The 18,641-nt window shown below is 38.6% G+C and overlaps 1 protein-coding gene across 11 annotated transcripts in view; it reads right to left on the bottom strand.

Annotated features, from left to right (window-relative positions):
- Window positions 1-1,613: 1,613 nt before the first annotated feature.
- The window catches only part of RPS6KA3 (ribosomal protein S6 kinase A3), a 114,403-nt gene continuing 97,375 nt past the window's right edge, over window positions 1,614-18,641 (bottom strand). For all 11 annotated transcript variants that reach the window (XM_077888779.1, XM_077888776.1, XM_077888772.1 and 8 more), the window contains 4 exons: window positions 15,530-15,606; window positions 14,670-14,787; window positions 8,010-8,150; window positions 1,614-6,995 (listed from right to left, as the gene is read on the bottom strand). In XM_077888779.1, coding sequence (XP_077744905.1) covers window positions 6,873-6,995; window positions 8,010-8,150; window positions 14,670-14,787; window positions 15,530-15,606 — 459 coding nt within the window. In that variant the 3' untranslated portion in view covers window positions 1,614-6,872. The remainder of the gene's footprint in view (window positions 6,996-8,009; window positions 8,151-14,669; window positions 14,788-15,529; window positions 15,607-18,641) is intronic.

Genomic DNA, 18,641 nt, shown 5'->3' with positions numbered 1-18,641 from the left:
CCCGCCCCCCGCCCCCTCCCCGGCCCTACGGCGCAGGCGTGGCCGACTGAGCGCCCCAGCTCCCCCGCCATTGTTAGAGCGGACGGTGACGCGCTTTGGAAGGGTTCCCGGGAGTTCGCAGGAGCACGCGGAGTGGCAGGGCGGTGCCGCGAGCCGGGAGAAGGAGTCCGGGAGGGAGGGGGCGGGGCCCGAGCGTCATAATAAAGGGCGGATTCCGCTGGCGCCCGCTGCTGGCTGACAGCTGACTCTGCTGCTTTGTGACCGACCAGCCCGCGTCTCCGGGTTTCAGCTACTGCTGACTCATTAACTGATCTCACTGCTAGTTTTAATTAGACCCTTTCACCCGCCCAACCTGGTCGGGATCTTGACGGGAAGGGCAAGGCTTTTCGGCCATCCCCATTACCAAGGCATCATATTTGCATGGCACTTGTTTTTACTTTATAAAAGACTACATTTTTTTTAAGAGGAAGTTTCTTTTTTTAAAAATTTTTAAAATTTATTTATGATAGTCACAGAGAGGCAGAGACACAGGCAGAGGGAGAATCAGGCTCCATGCACCAGGAGCCTGATGTGGGATTCGATCCCGAGTCTCCAGGATCGCGCCCTGAGCCAAAGGCAGGTGCCAAACCGCTGCGCCACCCAGGGATCCCCAAGACTACATCTTTTGCCTACTGTTAACATCATTTGGCAGAACGTCTGGCACCTAGGAAGTGCTCAATATACACAGGAAGGGAGGGAGGAGAGAAGACAAAGTGTTATGGGCTGAACTGTGCTCTCTCAAAATTCATATGTTGAATTCTTAACCCCTAACATCTCAGAATGTGACTATATTTAGAAATAGGGTCTTTAGGGGCACCTTGGTGGCTCAGTTGGTTAAGCTTGGGACTTGGTTAAGACCTTTGGCTCAGGTCTTGATCCCAGAGGCCTAGGATCCAGCCCTGCCTAGGGCTTCCTGCTCAGCGGGGAGTCTGCTTCTCCCTCTAGCTTTGCCACTCCACCGCCCCACCGCTTCTCCCCCAACTTCCTTCGGAGGGTGATAGCTAACATATATCTTGGCAAGGGGTGGGGGTGGGAGGGTAGGATAAAGGAAGTTTCCAAAGGGATTTTTACAGGATCCTGGAGGTTGGGCTAATGTCAAGCTAAGGTTGCCTTTTGCCTTTAGCAAAGTACTCACATTGAGGCGGTTGAGTTCCTGGAGGAACTCTGCCTGTCTCAAGTACTTGTCAGTGGGCTGTAAGTTAAAATGAAGTTTGGCGTTTTTTTAAATTTGCCAATGTTCTCCATATCAGGCATATTTAAGAAATAGCAAGAAGGTTAGTGTGGCTAGAACACAGTGAGCCAGGGAGAGTTTAGGCAGATGAAATCAGAGTGGTAACAGGACCAAATGACTTGTTATAATCCCTGGTAGGTTTTGAACAGATAATTTCAGATTCTATATTAAGAATAGATTGTAGGGGCACCTACATACAAAAATTATTTTGTGCTCCTTATTAACTTAGAAACGTTCCTGTTTTAAGTTCTAGAAATCCAATTAAAAAAATTTATACTTTGGATAGAATTTGACATTAGGACATATTGTCATATAGTTGAAATAACCTGATAAATGACATACATGCATTTATTTGAAACTTTATTATATAAATTTTCATTTCTTTTAAAGATTACAAAACCTGTTCTGTGACAGGAATACAAGCAATATTGTTCCAGGATTATTCATGGATACATCTGAAAGAGCTTAGATTACACATTAATAGTATGATTTGAAAACTTCCCAGATTAAACTCTTAAGTAAAACAATTTAAAGTATTCAGTGATATTTATTCCTTTACAAGCATTTCATAATTATGGCAGCAGTGCCAAGCATCTGATGCGATTTAACCACCAATAAAAGGTACAATACATAGGAACTCATGATATGGTACCTTGGGCTTCTGGCATGCCTTACTAGAGAGAAACTAGTATAAAGTAAGATCATGTATAATAGTAGAAAAATATTTGTGATTTTTTTTCTTTTTTAAAAACTGTTTAAGTAGATGCCCACCCCATCCCCACCCAAGGCCAAAAATGCAAAATAATTACATCCCTTAGGTGTATACCATCCCTTTTGCTTAGGGTAAGAGTTAAGATAAACCTAATACACGTATATAATTTTAAGAATTAAAAACTCATCACCCATAATTATTAAGGATGCTAAGGAATGGCAACTAAAAAAAAAAATAAAAAGAAAGCTTTAGATGATAAACTACACTTAGAGAAACACAAACCAATACCTTTATCCTTATGGCCTTGCTCTGTATTTAAAAGTCCTACTTTACATACTTGTTTGAAAAACTCAGTATACGGTTCATTCAGTACTATAGTGATAATAGGAGTAAAGATTTTCACTTCCATTAGATATTGAACTAATCTACGTAGACTATTACAGACTCTCCTCTCACAGACGTTTACACATTTTGTACTCAGATGGTATGTGCTCTAAAGAGGTTTTCTTGAGGTTTGCATTTCTGAACTCAGTCTCTAAATTTTCCTTTCCACTAATCTCTATTCAACGTCATATACTTTGCCAGTTGCTCTGGGAGAAGTCATGGACATTTAAACAGCTTATCATGCACTTCAAGGTTATATGGCAAAATAATGAGGAAAGTGCCTTAAGAGGTAGGAAGTAGACTCTCATCCCAACCCTTGGTATGCCCTGTTATGAACAGTTAAAAGACTAGAATCAAAGTGGTAAATGTGAGACTGATAGTAATATGAGGCTTAAGAAAATTAAGTCGACTTAATTACTAGAATTCTTTGAGAACAGTCACATTGGAACCAGTTACAAGTCACTTGACCACACAAAATACAGCAGTGTCAGAAGTACATAAAGCACACTGTAGATACAAATTCTTCTTGGCCATCCATATTTAGGTATTATCATTCTGTAGGTTCTTCACTAGAAAAAGTGGTTAAGCGTGGCTCTGCAGAATACCACAGTCCCAAGAAAGCAAATTTCATTCCTTCATTAATTGGTCTCCACCAATGGTCACTTGGGGAAACCAGCAAAATGTAAGCAATCTGGAGGTGAAAAGAGGACTATTTTCACTAATCGAAATATAAATACTGAGTTAAGTCAACTTATCTGTCAATTAAATAAAACTCAATGTATACATCTGGTTTGTGAGTCACATGGAGCTAGACCTTTTGGAGGGACAAATTCTAGGGCTAGATTAGAACCTCTTGGTTTAAGAACCAAGGATCAACTATGGAACCCATTGTATTTGTTAAACACAGAAAACAGACTTTTTCTAACCCTTTACATTCCTGAGATACCTGTCCTATTGCCTTCATAAATCTCATAAATGCTCGATACCACCATGAGAATTATCTCTATAAAATATGGTAAAGCAACCTGAAAAATTTTCAGTCATTTATAAAGGCCGGGAAGTAGAGAGTATCAAAGCCATGTTGAGATATGTATTGCTGGTTTCCATGGTGATTAAGTACCAAGGCTCCCAAATCTTGAATACTTTTCTGCTCTCATCCCAGGCTGGACTTACCCCAGTCCCTTGCCAACCCAACCCATTCTGCTTACTCATGAAGCCTTTGCACCGCTCTCCTTCCAGGATCTCCTGGGCTGACTGTACAGGGCACAACAAACAGGCCAGCCCCACCTCCCATAATGTCCCCTAGCGCCAAAAGCAACCACTTCTTAAAATTAGGTGGGAAATGGTTGATCCAAACCCTTACTTTGCAGCCTACCATATGTGAAATGTCAATATCTACTGCATATACACCATACCCCCTCCAGACACTCAGTGACTTTTCCCACATCAGCCTTGCAGTATGTTGATTCTGTGCTTATCAAAATCATATTTTTGGACTTTTAGGGTTGCTTGTGAATAAATGAATCCATGTCAAATCTGTTAAAGGTCTACTGTACTTAGAAAAAAAGACATCTATAAATTAGGAGTTGAAATGATTTACATAAAAAATTAAAAGGACAAAAACTTACCTTAACATCATTACTTGAAAGGGAAGATACAAACACGTGGTAGTGTAATCCATATTTTTCAGCATGTGCTCGGCAACATTAAATGCAATCTACCATTCTAGATATTATTTTGGATTATAGGCTAAGAGGAGGTTTGTAAAAGTGGTCTGATGGTTTAGTTCCTTCTTTAGCATTAAAATAATCATTAAGACTGAACTAAAACCTTCTGGGAGAAGCCCTGGTAACTAGGAGAACTAACTGGTGAAGGGCCGAGAGGAACTGGACTCAGTAAGTAATGGAAAGGTAAACCCAGTACAAGCACTATATTTAGAACACAACTGTTGGCCAAGTCTGTCTGCCTTAAGTCAAAGGAAATAGGAACACCAGGACTACAGATGAAATAAATTAAGCTCATGAAATGCATTTTAGGCAAAAGCCTTCAGTTTTGTGTACATACGACTTGGTTTTCTCCAATAAAACTGGTAGCTGGAGTAGGCAAAGAAGAAAGTATCTTTGAAAGCAATAAGCTTGGCATTCATATACCAGTAGAATATTGTCCTGAGAAATATGTATTTTTTGGACAACTCTGTTCCTGGTTGGGTGATAATATGAAGGGAATGCAGCATGGTATTATGAGGGGGAAAAAAACTGAATGAGAAGTTAAGGATTCTAGTCTTTGCTTTGGGTCTTAGGTTCTTTACATGCAACATGAGAAAGTTGGACTAGACAATTTATAAAGATTTACACATTTACTTCTGGTTCTAAGACTATGATGGACAATACACCTAAGCAATTATGGAATAGCATCAGTGTCCAAAATTTGGAAATCTTTTTTTTTTTTGCCCAGAGTTACATTAACATTTTAAAAAGCAACAAGAATTTGGGATGGTTGTGGTTTGAAACACTGAATAGAGGAGAGAGAGAAAGAGAGAAAAAAAGTTTTCTTTCTAGGCAATGGGAAGCAATTTTTGATAGTTAGCATTCATGTACTCAAGAATTTAAAAGTACTTTCCCCATCTAGATCTTCTGAATCCCTCTTCCTATATATTTTTTTAATTTAGAAGATAAACTTACATTTGATTTCTGTGCAGTAATCATTTTGTGTCACTTAAGCAAAATGAATGTTATAGATTTTCCCCTTCTCTTTAGTTGCAAAGAAGAGAAATTAAGGAATAATAAGTGGCTTCTAAGACATTTAACTAAAGTATGTTTTCTTGGCTTTGTACTCTAAAAGAAAGATTTAAAGCTTCGGGCAGGTAAAAAGACTTCTGATGTAAATGGCTCAGTACATGAGTAAGAAAGATCTGTTGGGCACATTCTTGATAAGGTTAAGTTAAATTTCCGTGTTCATGTTTTTCATATTACATATCAATGTATGCTAGGTAGCTTGACCAAAATACAGGTAATAATGGAAACAAAGTTTTCTTTAATCAAATAAAATTGTGGAAACTACCCAAATTAGATGTAGATAATGAACACTGTAATCTAAGCAGACCCAAGTGACCACCATGAAAGCTGATCATTTCTGAAGTTAAAGGAAGCATTATATGGCTAAAAATCATCAGAAGGAATTCAGGAAACACTCAATGGTGAACATTCACTTAGCCTACCTCAGCTATGATTTCAGGTGAGAACAGGTATTGTTTGATCAAGAATGTTTTATTCCCTCAAATAAGAAAGTTTAAATCCAATTTCATAGAGAGGCTGGTGGCCTTTATTACATTCAAATTAGTGTTTAATATAGAGCATTGTAATGGGATAGAACTCATTATGATTTACCTTTTTTCCAAAAAAAAGCATACTTTTCTTGCAGGTATATAAGAACAGGTATCCTGTTATTCATATCCTAAATTCTGCAATTTGATCTATTTAAACATGAAAGATCTAATGGGACTTGTATGACCTGTTGCTAAGTTTTCCTTCACCAATCTCTTCACCATTACTCTTAAAGGCCTTTGATGTATATTGGCAAAATCCCAAATTATATGCCAAATACTAAATATGGATACTATTCAAGCTCAAAAGTGCAAGAACTACTTCCTTAATTAAGGAAAAAAGAACCCTAAGGAGTTGCAACGTATATGGACTAACTTCATAGGTGTACTCTTGATGTCATGCCACACACATGTGATAACTTTCTCTACCATAACAGCTCTCTAGGTTAGTCTGACAAAGCACCTGACTTTAAGAAACAAACAAATGAACGAACCAGTGAAACAGACATGGGGAAAGATATGTACATTTTGCAAGTATTACATTCAACAGCTGTTCCACAATCTGGCCATTTTTAGGGCTGTCCAACAATACTGTTAATCCAGGTGAACTATTTAACCAGATTTAATAGTCAATTGATTAATAATAATAGATTCCAAGTTAAACAAAGCATGTATACATTAAAGAAAGCAGTACAGAAATGTACTGTATATGAACTGTTTACAAAAACATACAAAATGTTGGATGGCACAAGGGATACAGTGCTAATAGAAACGGATTGTTTAAGCTAAGTGCTTAACATAAACTGTCCATCCCTATAACTAACAAAGAATATTTCAGGGACATGAAATATTTCCTATAAAAATAATGCTATATGGTGTAGAGTACTTTATTCAGTGTATTTTTAGGTGGTATTCATATGTTCATTATTCTTGTTGATTCAGTGAATATGTCTTCATCATTGTTTCCATTTTCATTTCATCCGAAGCTCCAGGAAAATCTAACTTGCTAACAATCATTTAAAGCGAGAAGAGACGGAAGCAGGAGCAGCAGCAGGAGCAGCAGCATTATGGGTACCAGCTGGGACAGTGTGTGCTTGCAGGTGTCTCTCAGGTATGTGCTACCTGTCGCCAGAACTTGTGCTATCAGCTTACACCATGGTACCAAATATCTCACTGAGGTCACTTCACAGGGCTGTGGAGGTGATTTTTTTAATACCTCTCCGCTGAGCAAGAGTAGAGCGGCCTACTGGTTCCAAAACTGGTGACTGATTACGGTTTAAAGCAGAGTATGTAGCTGCCATAGCACCCTGAAAACAGGAAAGAAAGGTCACAACACAAACGACAATGGGTAGTCACAAGTTCACAGAATATGAAATGGAAATTTCTTTCCCCCTAAATAATTTCTTCACATGAAAATTTATATAGATTTAGTTGGGCTCATAATGAAAATAACCATACTGGTCAAACCCTCTGATTTAATTAAAATTAAAGAGGCAAATGTGGGAGGCTGAACTTATAAATGAGAAAGGACAAGGATATGCCTATAACAAGCAGTCCTCACTTTTCTCAGGACTACTGACTTTTTTTTTTTAAAGATTTTATTTATTTATTCATGAGAGACACAGAAAGAGAGGCAGAGACATAGGCAGAGAGAGAAGCAGGCCCCTCACCGGGAGCACAACATGGGACTTGATCCCTGGACCAGGATCACACCCTGAGCCGAAGGCAGACGCCCAACCACTGAGCCACCCAGAAATCCTGACATTTTGTTTCTTTGCAATCCTTTAATATGAGAAGCCGCAAAGCATGCTCTTTTAGAACTTGCTTTGCCACTGCTGACAACCTAGTTTGCTCTGGGTTTTGCATAAGAAAGAAAAGTATAAATAAGTTAGGAAATCCATAAGCTTATCTGATTGATAAATTCAGAAGTCGTTCTTTTTTTTTTAAAGATTTTATTTATTTCTTCATGAGAGACACAAAGGGAGAGGCAGAGACATAGGCGGAGGGAGAAGCAGACCCTGTGGGGAGCCTGATGCAGGACTCGCACTTGATCCTAGGATCCCAGGATCACGCTCTGAGCCAAAGGTAGACGCTCAAATACTGAGCTACGCAGGCATCCCTCAGAAGTCATTCTTAAAGTAGTTTTATAATATTTTGGCGCACCTTGACCTTTTCTTTTCTAAACCACTCATTGTAAGAGAATCTCACTTGAGAAATGGATGCAGGCTGAGCGAAAGGGAAAGATGCTACGGGCATGGAGAGGGAGGCTCACACTCTCTGGGAGGACATGCAGAAAACAGTGCCTGAATGGGGCAGCTCACCTTGACTAGATGGGGTGCATCCTGTCTGTTTAGTTGGTATTGCGGCAGTTGGTCCCAGTGGACAATCCAAGGATGTCTGAGCACAAGGGCAGCAGTCAGTCTCTGATGTGGATCCACATGAAGCATCTTTGACACTAGGTCCTGTAATGGGAATAATAATAATAATAAAACAATCCTAAACTTTTCTGTTTGTTTTTCTATAGCACTTGATACTGGTAAGCATTCTTCCTTAGCTTCTATGACACTATTTTCTCCTGGTACCAAACTTTGGGGTTCAAGGCAATTTGGTCAACATGACAATTTCTTTTCTTTTTTTAAAGATTTATTTATTTGAGAGAGCAGGCAAGCACGCATGTGTGTACACACAAGCGAGCACAAGCAGGAGGAGGGACAGTGGGAGAAGGAGAGAATCTCAAGCAGACTCTCTGACATGGGACTCTATCCTTGAGATCATGACGTGAGCTGAAATCAACAGTCGGATGCTTAACTGACTGAGCCACCTGGGTGCCCCCAACATGACAATTTCTTTAAAAAAATAATACATGCTTTAAAAGAATAATAATAAATATTAAAAAGAATGAAAAAGCAAAAACCTGTTTTTCTCCTCCCTAACAGTAGTTTTGGTGCATTACAAAGAGTAAATTTACCATATTTACATATCTTTAAGTACTTTGGCTCTTTTTTTCACTGAGATATTCTGATTTTTCTATACTTTTGTAGATTTATTTTTTGAAAGATTTTATTCATTTATTCATGACAGACACAGAGGCAGAGAAAGGCAGAGGGAGAAGCAGGCTCCGTGTGGGGAGCCTGATGTGGGACTCAATCCCAGGACCCCGGGACCATGACTCGAGCCAAAGACAGATGCTCAACCACTGAGCCACCCAGGTGCCCTAGTAAGTTTATTTCTAAGTAAATTTTCAGCTAAAGACTTTTTTGTTATTGTCAAATAACGCAAAGCAGAACATAACTGTCCAATAATAGGAATTTAATTGGAGGGCTCCAAATGCCCCCTCCAAAAGATTAGAGTTATTTTTTTTTAAGTAAGCTCCATGCCCAACACAAGGCTTGAACTCACAACCCCAAGATCAAGAGTTCCATGTTCCACTGACTGAGCCAGTCAGACGTCCCAGATTAGAGTTATTTTTATTTTTTCCACTTCATGGGCATCTCACAGGAATTATAAAAAAAATCAGAAAAATAGAGAAGCAAAAGAACATGAAGAACTCCCAGAATCTGATTCTTTCAGAGACAAATGCTTTATATCTCTCCAAATGCTTTTTCTATGCATGGAATATAGATCCATATAATTGCTAGATAGTTTTATACTCTCCAAAATAACAGTTATGATTTATGAAAGCCATCTACCACTTAATTTTTCATTCAAAATGTATCTATTAAGTATTTGTTAAAGGCCAGGTATTCTGCTAGGCATTGGGTATTTAGCAGCAAACAAGATAGAAATGAACTCTGACCTCATGAAGCTTGCAGCCCAGTGAAGGAGAAACAAAGAATCAATTACAAAGCAAGCGGTAAATTCTTTGAAGGGATGAATCAAGAGGTATAGCTAGAGGAACACAAAGAGACACCTGACCTGTACAGGATGGGGTGGCTTAGAAGTGACTTTAGAGGAATGTGAGACCCAAAGGATGAGCAGTAGATGGATTAGAAAAGGGGAAGGGAATACAGAGCAATTCAGCAAGATAGAGCTGAGTGTGTTTTGAGGAAAGCCCTCAGGGAGGAGAACATGCCATAATTAAGGAACTGAAAGGAGTGCAGTGAGGCTGTAGCAAAAACTGCCAAGTAGAACATGGCAGCAATTAAGTGGGAAAGGTGAAAAGGGACCAGATCATGAAGGCCCTTGTAAGCTACATTAGCAAATCTGGACTTTGGAGGTAAGAAATCATTTAAAGCAAAGGAGTGATAGAGTTAGGCTTGTACTTTAGCTCACTAAGTGTGGAGGACAATGGATTGGAGGGTGCAAGCCTGGAGACTCCAGTGTGAGACCGGTGAGAGATGATGGCTTCGGGGCAGTATAAGAGATGGAGAAATAAAAAAAAAAAAAAAAAGGGAGAGAGGTGGAGAAATATGTATGAAATTGAGGTACTTAAGAGAAAGAACCAACAGAACCTGGTGGATGACTAGTACTGGGAATCAAGATGTTATTCCAAGTATGCCTCTGCTATCAGATATTTACAGTTTCTTATTTTTAGTTATCATTAACAGCTAAGAACAGGAATAAGTTACTGAGCAAAATTAGAAGAAGTAAAACAATTAGGAACTCCCCTTCCAAATTCTTAAAGTGGGAAAATGTGCTTCAAGTACATAAAAGGTTGCAAAAGTGCCCAGGGCACAACCAAAGTCTGTTCATTCCTTCCATAGCTCTCATCATTCTGCTCAGATAAGCTCATTTGTGCTCATGGCTTTAGTTAATACAGATGATGACAACTCTTAACTCCACTGTCCACCCAAGACTTCTCTCCTAAGATCTGCATCCATATAATCAGTTGACTAATGGACATACATCTCTTAATTATGTATTACAGTTGTGTTTCAAATTCTTAATGTCCAAATCTGTAATTATCACTCCTCTCAAAACTACTTTTGTATTCCACATCTTGGTGAAGGAAACCACGACCTACTCATTAGTCTGAGGTGGAAATGTGGACTACATGCTTACTATCTGCTCATGCCTTCTTCTTCTTCTTTTTTTCAAGATTTACTTATTTATTTTGAGAGAGAGCAAGAGAGCAAGTGAGCAAGCAAGCGCACAAGTGGGAGGGGCAGAGGGAGAAGGAGAGAGAATCTCAAGCAAACTATGCTCAGCATGGAGCCCAATGTGGGGCTCGATCTGACAACCCTGAGATCATGACCTGAGTAGAAACCAAGAATCAGATGCTTAACCAACTGCACCACTCAGGTGCCCCTTCCTTGTTTCTTATGTCCAATTAACCACCAAGTCTATTTTGCCTCCTAAATTTCTCTTCCATTTGGCTCAAATCCTGCTACAACTTCTCTAGTTTAGGTCTTCATCATTTGTGACCTGAAATGTTGCAAAACCCTACAAGTTAAACCCCCTAATGTTAGGTCAGTAAGGACTGAATGAAATAGTGTAGGTATAAGTGTTAGCACAGTTCTTGGCACATAAGTGCCTATTAAATTGTAGCGACAGTATTTTTCTTCTCAAAGCCACACATGACACATATGGCCCATATGACTAATGACATTCACATGTGCAGCTTGCTCTTGAGGCAACACATCAGATAGAACCCTCCCTCTCGGGATCCCTGGGTGGCGCAGCGGTTTGGCGCCTGCCTTTGGCCCAGGGGGCGATCCTGGAGACCCAGGATCGAATCCCACATCAGGCTCCCGGTGCATGGAGCCTGCTTCTCCCTCTGCCTGTGTCTCTGCCTCTCTCTCTCTCTCTCTCTCTGTGACTATCATAAATAAATAAAAATTAAAAAAAAATTAAAAAAAAAAACCCTCCCTCTCAATTTTGTGGGGGTATTCACTATACCACATGCTTGTAATCTCAGGTCTTATCTGGACAAATTAACAAAAGTTATCAGTAATAACATGATATTAATAAGAAAGGCTGTGAGATTCAATTTTTCACACACTATTTTTATCTCATCCTCACCTGTCTTTCTCTCTTTTTTTTTTTAAGATTTTATTTATTTATTCATGAAAGACACACACACACACACAGAGGCAGAGACACAGGCAGAGGGAGAAGCAGGCTCCATGAAGCGAGCCAGATGTGGGACTCAATCCCGAGTCTCCAGGATCACGCCCTGGGCTGCAGGCGGCGCTAAACTGCTGCACCACCGGGGCTGCCTGTTCTTTTTTTTTTTTTTTTTTTTTTTCTGGTCTTTCTTTCATTCAAAAAAAGCATACTAGAATACAAGTTAATGAGAATCAAATTATGGAAATTAAAGCACATTAAGGTTATCTCTATAATTTATTTAAAAAGCAGGTGATGGGAGCGCCTGAGTGGCTCAATCAGTTAAGCATCTGCCTTCGGTTCAGGTCATGATCCCAGGGTCCTGGGATTGAGTCTCATGTCAGGCAACCTGTTCCACAGGAAGTCTGCTTCTCCCTCTGTCCCTTCCCCCAACTCATTCGTTCTCTTCCTCTCAAATAAATAAAATCTTTGAAAAAATAAAAAGAAGTGATGGGTAAGCTCTGACACTTTATTTTGTGACATTACTTGATATGCCTGCCTCATAACCAACCATGACAATTTCCGGCAGACTCCAGCGATAAGAATTACTGCTCCACAGAATAAACTTGAAAAAGAAAAATCTGATCACTACAGTGCTTAATATTTTTCAACAGTTTTCCAACATCTAGAATAAACCTGAAATCCTGAGCATAATCTACAAAGCCTTTCATAATTTGGGTTCATCAGCTACCTTCTCACGTGTACCCTGTCCTAGTCACAACAAACTGTGCACAGCAACCTGGAGGCATTCTGTCATTTTCAGGCTGTCCTGACCACAAATAGCATGTGTTGCTCCCTCAGCCTGGGATAGAATACATCCTTCTGCTCCGTAAAGCTGCCAGGAAAATCCCTTCATTGCTTCTTGAAAGCTTTCTGGGAAATCTTTCTGACTGAGCACCATCTGTGAACTTCTTTAACACAAAAAATGTACCACTGTAACAGCATACATGACACTGTACTGTATACTTCTGGTGATCTCCCAACTAGACTATGAGCTTCCTGAGATAAGGAATTCTCTCAGTCATGTCTTTGATTCCTGGACCTTCACATATTAAGCATGTTGTAGGTGCTTAATACATGGATTAAAAAAAGAAATCATAGGGGGTGCCTGGGTGGCTCAGTTGGCTAAGTGTCTGCCTTTCAGCTCAGGTGAGATCCCAGGGTCCTGAGATTGAGCCCCCTATCAGGCTCCCTACTCAGCGAGGAGTCTGCTTCTCCTTCTCTCTGCCTGCCATTTCCTCTGCTTGTGATCTCTCTCGCTCTCTGTCAAGTAAATAAATAAAGTCTTTAAAAAAATAAAAATAAAAAGAAGTCCCAGAAAAATGAATCATCTGGTTTAAGAAATATTGGTAAAAAAAAAAAAGGAAAAGGCTAATATTTCATTTTAAATCAGATACAAAGCCAAATATTATCTATACAGACATCATTTAACAGAGGCTTCATCTCTATGCCAAAAGTATTAGCCTACTTTTTTGAAATACCCTATTTACTTATGCAATCATCTCAATTCAGGCTTCCTCCTCTCAGAGAAATCAGCAAGTACTTCTACCACTACGTGTCTTCTTTATCTCCTCTATGTTTTTCTTATTTGGAAGTAGAAAACTTGGCTCTTCTTTTTCTGATTTTTAAATTTTTCACTCTTCTTTTTAAAAGAGCATTTTCTATGAATAAAGTAAAACTAGAGCAGAGTTGGAAAGCAAGTCTGGCAGAGGATGGCAGATCTTCCGGTGAGAAAGGCTTTTCAAATGGATTTCAAGCAGACACTATAAAACTATACTACCATTTACTGTGAAAAAGATGAGACCCTTTTCTACATAATATTGGTCAAAAATAGAACATGGTGCAGTTAGTCTAGGGAACAAGGGCTTTGGAACCAACTGCTTAGTTTGAAGCACCCACATGTTCCCAGTATGTAACCACGGACAAAATGACACAAAAATTCTGGCCTTGCTTCCTTCTGTGAAATGAGAATACTACCACCTATTTTATAGGGTTTGTTAAGAGGATTAAATGGGATGATTTAGGTGAAGTGCAGTGTGAGGCACAGAACAGACACACAAATCATGAAGATTACCACCACCATTATTATTATTTTGGTTAACAGATTTGTATTTTTTCTTCCAAATTTTTATTTAAATTCTAGTTAGTTAACATACAGTGTAATAATGGTTTCAGAAGTAGAATTTAGGGACGCCTGGGTGGCTCAGCAGTTGAGCGTCTGCCTTCGGCTCAGGGCGTGATCCCAGGGTCCCGGGATCGAGTCCCACATCGGGTTCCCTACATGGAACCTGCTTCTCCCTCTGCCTGTATCTCTCTTTGTGTCTCATGAATAAATGAATAAAATCTTTAAAAGAAGTAGAATTTAGTGATTCATCACTTACATGTAACACCTAGTGCTCATCACAAGTGACCTCCTTAATACCCATCACCCATCTAGCCTATTCCCCAACCCCTCCCTCTATCAATACTCAGTTTGTTCTCCATTGTTTTTTTTTTAAGATTTTATTTATTTATTCATGAGAGACACAGAGAGAGAGAGAGGCAGAGACACAGGCAGAGAGAAGCAGGCTCCATGTAGGGAGCCCGATGCCGGACTTGATCCCTGAACTCCGGGATCATGTCCTGAGCCAAAGGCAGATGCTCAATTGCTGAGCCACCTAGGCATCCCTGTTCTCTACTGTTAAGAGTTTCTTATACCATCATTATTATTCATCATGTTTGTCAGCAAGAAGTAGTTTTAGATGTACAGGTAATAAAGCCAAACCATTACCTTGTGGGAAACAAAATAATTGGTCCATTTTTGAGTTCAAGTTATTTGGTAACACCACTTCAAAATAATACTTTATAAACAAAAGTTTGTAACTGATATTTTCTTTCTCACTAGGGACTATGAAAAATTATTTTCTCAAAAGTTTATAATAGGAAGCCATACTTACCTTTGCTGTATCTGAAACAGAATTCCAGTAACCACCACTGAGTGAGAATTTTCCGCTGCCTATCCGTGCCAGTATTTCCTCTGGTGTATCATCAGGGCCATTTGCAAATGGAGTGTAACTAATTTATAATGAAATTAAAATGTTAATGAGCAAAATTTCTTTTTTTGTAGGTAATCTTCACATTTATTTGTAGTATCCAAGAGTACTCCGGTTAATTTAATTAATATACTTTACTGAAATCTCCTAAAGTGAAAAATATCAATAGCATGAAGCTCCATAAAGCATCAGGTCAAGGTATAAGCTATGAAATATTAATTAGTCTTAATATATGATAATATAAATATTTTAAGATATGACACGTTAGAATAAAATATTTAAAATAGTGTATGTTTACAACATAAGTGTACAAAAAAGGTAATGGAAAAAATCAAGTTAAGACCTTAAGACATTAATAAATGGTACATTATAGAAAATCAGTAATGATATACTTATTTTTTTAAAGATTTATTTATTTATTCATGAGAGACACAGAGAGAGAGAGACAGAGACAGAGAGAGAGGCAGAGACACAGGCAGAGGGAGAAGCAGGCTCCATGCGGGGAGCCTGACGTGGGACTCGATCCTGGAACTCCAGGATCACGCCCTGGGCCAAAGGCAGGCACTAAACCGCTGAGCCACCCAGGGATCCCCAGTAATGATATAGTTATAAATGTAGTATATATAAAGAGACACACACCCACAGGACTGTATTATTAGATAACATGAAAAGAAGATACTACAACACAGAGATTAAAAAAATAAAACTAGATAATTTGAACAATATATTGATGAATAAATGCTTACAAAATATGGTTCACTCACCCAGTAAGCATTGTATAGAGGAGGACACCAAGACTCCATATATCACAAGCAGCATCATAGCCTTGTCGCTTTAAAACCTAGAAAAAGTAAAAATTAGTATTAACATACCACCGAGATTTGAATTTAGAGATTAGAATAGGCCGAACTATACTATATCTTCTATCAATGTAGTTAAGAAAAACCTCAACAGAACATGATTAACAAAAAGGCAATATATTAATCCTGTTCTAGAATATTCTATAAGTAATTATATATATATTACACATATATATATATACACATATAAATTTAGTTTTGGTATTTGAATTAGCATTTATTGAGTGCCATCATGGCATATAGAGGACTATAAAACTAAAGGGAAGTTTCTTTTTTGTTCTCTGCTTCCAAGTTTCTTATTTAAATGAATTTATATTCATTTTGTATGAGGCTGCAGAAATGGTTATATAAAATAGAACTTTTAGGAACATATAAAAGTACAAATGATACAGTGCAAAACTATACTTTTACATATATAAAATATGATTCACTTGAGCATTTAGTAATCAACAACTATTATCAGGCTTGAACAGTGATAAATTCAAAACACTCTTGCTTCCTTAAGAAAATTAAAATATGGCAGGGGAAATAAAAATATATATATAGTTAATAATTCAACATGTTAAGTATTTTTTTTTTAACATGTTAAGTATTATAACAAAATTATGCCTAAGGTGTTATGGGTAGAAAGATGAGGAAACCATTCTTTTTTGTTTCTAAGATTTATTTATTTATTTTAGAGATAGAGCGCATGACAGTGAGTGGGGGGAGGGGCAAAGGGAGAAAGAGAATCTTGAGCAGACTCCCTGCTGAGCATGGGGCCCCACAAGAGACTTGATACCACAACCTTGAGACCATGACCTGAGCTGAAGTCGAGTTGCATGCTTAAATGACTGAGCCACCCAGGAGCCCCAAAACAATTCATTCTTAATATGGAGAGAGAAGGAAGCTACAGCCTTCTTGTACTGGGACTATAAGAATTTGGGAGGTAAAGGGAGGAGGTAGAGGAGAGCAGATGACACTTAAAGGGCAGAGTCAAGGAGAGCAGAGCATGCTTAAGGACAGGCAAGGATTCAGTGTGACCAAGTGTCTAGGTAGGGACACCAGAGAGAACTAAGAAGGACTTTTATAAATATCTTGTTAAGGAATTAAAATATTTTCCTGTAGGCAATCTGTTGTCATTGAAGCATTAAACAGGGAAATAAAAATAAGTAGATGTGTATACCAAAAGAGAAACTCAAGGAATAGAGGAAATGCTGGCAAAAAGACAGACTGGAAACAAGGCCATCTGATAGGAGGCAATTTGTAGAAAACTAAGTGAAAGGCTCCGAGGAACCACACTAAGGCACGACATGGAGAGAAAAAGATGTAAAAATAAAATAGGAAGGAGTCCGTTGAGATGGGATGTATAAGGAAAGGGAAAAGAGATCTAGAATAGTCAGAAATCAGAGTGGAAAGGTTTGGTGACTGACCAGATGTAGAGAAATAATGGAGAAGGAGGATTTCAGAAAGACTTCCAAGTTTTAACTTGGGTGATTAAGTGGTAAATTGAGACAGAGTTAAAAAGTCAAGTCTAAGGAGAATTTAATCATGGAAGATTTCCTTAAGAAGATGAATTTAGAGGCTTTGAAGCAAAAAACGGTTTTGAAGCAAAAACTTTCATTTCAACATGCAAAGGCAAAACAGCTATATAGTGATTTCCAGAAGCAGATTGCTCATCTGAAGCATGAAACACTCAAGAAGAAAAACAAGATGGCTAGATGAAGTGACCATGCTTGGACACTAGTATGTGTTAGAAGCTGTGGATATGTGGACAAACAAGCAAAAAGTCTGTCCCTCATTAGTTCTGGTGCCACCAGGAGAACAGGTGCAAGTAGTCTTTATATTTCAAAAGTAATAAAATTACAAAAAGTTTAGAAAATAGAGGAGGAAATCCAGCTCTATAATCCAAGTGTCCTAACATTACCAACTATTATCACTTTTTGGTGAAATATCTAATGGTAAAAGCATATACTTTGCAGCCATATTGCCTGGGATCGAATCTCAAATCTGACCTCAAATTACATAACCTCTTACTGTGCACCTGGTTTCCTGTAAAATTTGAATGAAAGTTTTGCTTCACATTGTTATGATGAGAAGAAATTATTATATGTAAACTGTATTTGTGAGGATAAAATCAGCTAACATATGTTACTGGCACATAAGCCCTATATTAGGGGTAACTTATTTTTTATTACATATTTCATAGTTATATTTTTTAAACAGTGATTATAAAAAGAAGAAATCTTGAGGATAAAGCAGTGGATTTTAGATTTGCTACAATGGGGAAAAGAAGCAACTCAATCAAAGCAGTGCTTGAAGAAGCCTTCAGTAACTCACTGTAGAGCTCTTCTACAGAATGATCACAAGAACCAGAGAGGTAGCAGGGTGCAGCTAGGCTCTAGTAGTCATTTGGGATATGGTGAAGGAAGCAGGGGCTAAGATGGTAGTTCTGTGAACAGAAGAACCTTGAATTGATTTTAGGGGATAACAGATGATACCTAGTTACGAAGCTAAATACAAGAAGAGACCATGATGCATTAGCCTCAGAAATACAGGAAGATGGTGACTAAACCAGGAAATTAGAAGGATTAGGAAAGAATGAGAATAAGCTAGTTTCCGTTTAATTCCATGCGCTCACAAGTACAAAAGTGTTAGTGATAGTAGACCTCTACAGATGTGTGATTATGTAGGAAGACAGAAGGCAGAGCAAGGAAAGGATTATAGTGGACTAAGCAGTAGGGGGCTGAGGACAGGATAAATTGCCATCAGAAGAAAAAGAGCTGACATTTATTTTAATTATTTGTTCAGTAAGTCTTCAATTAAACAACTATTAACTATGCTATATTAAACACAGCAAATGAGGCTTTAAAAATATTCCTTCCTTCCTTCCTTCCTTCCTTCCTTCCTTCCTTCCTTCCTTCCTTCATTAGAGACACACAGAGAGAGGCAGAGACATAGGTAGAGGGAGAAACAGGCTCTCTGTGGAAAGCCTGATGCAGGACTCAATCCCAGGATCCCAGGATCATGACCTGAG

Source organism: Canis aureus, chromosome X (assembly GCF_053574225.1).
Source record: "Canis aureus isolate CA01 chromosome X, VMU_Caureus_v.1.0, whole genome shotgun sequence".
Taxonomy (NCBI): Eukaryota; Metazoa; Chordata; class Mammalia; order Carnivora; family Canidae; genus Canis; species Canis aureus.
Note: the sequence above shows the minus strand (reverse complement) of the source record. Positions and strands in the feature narration are given on the sequence as shown.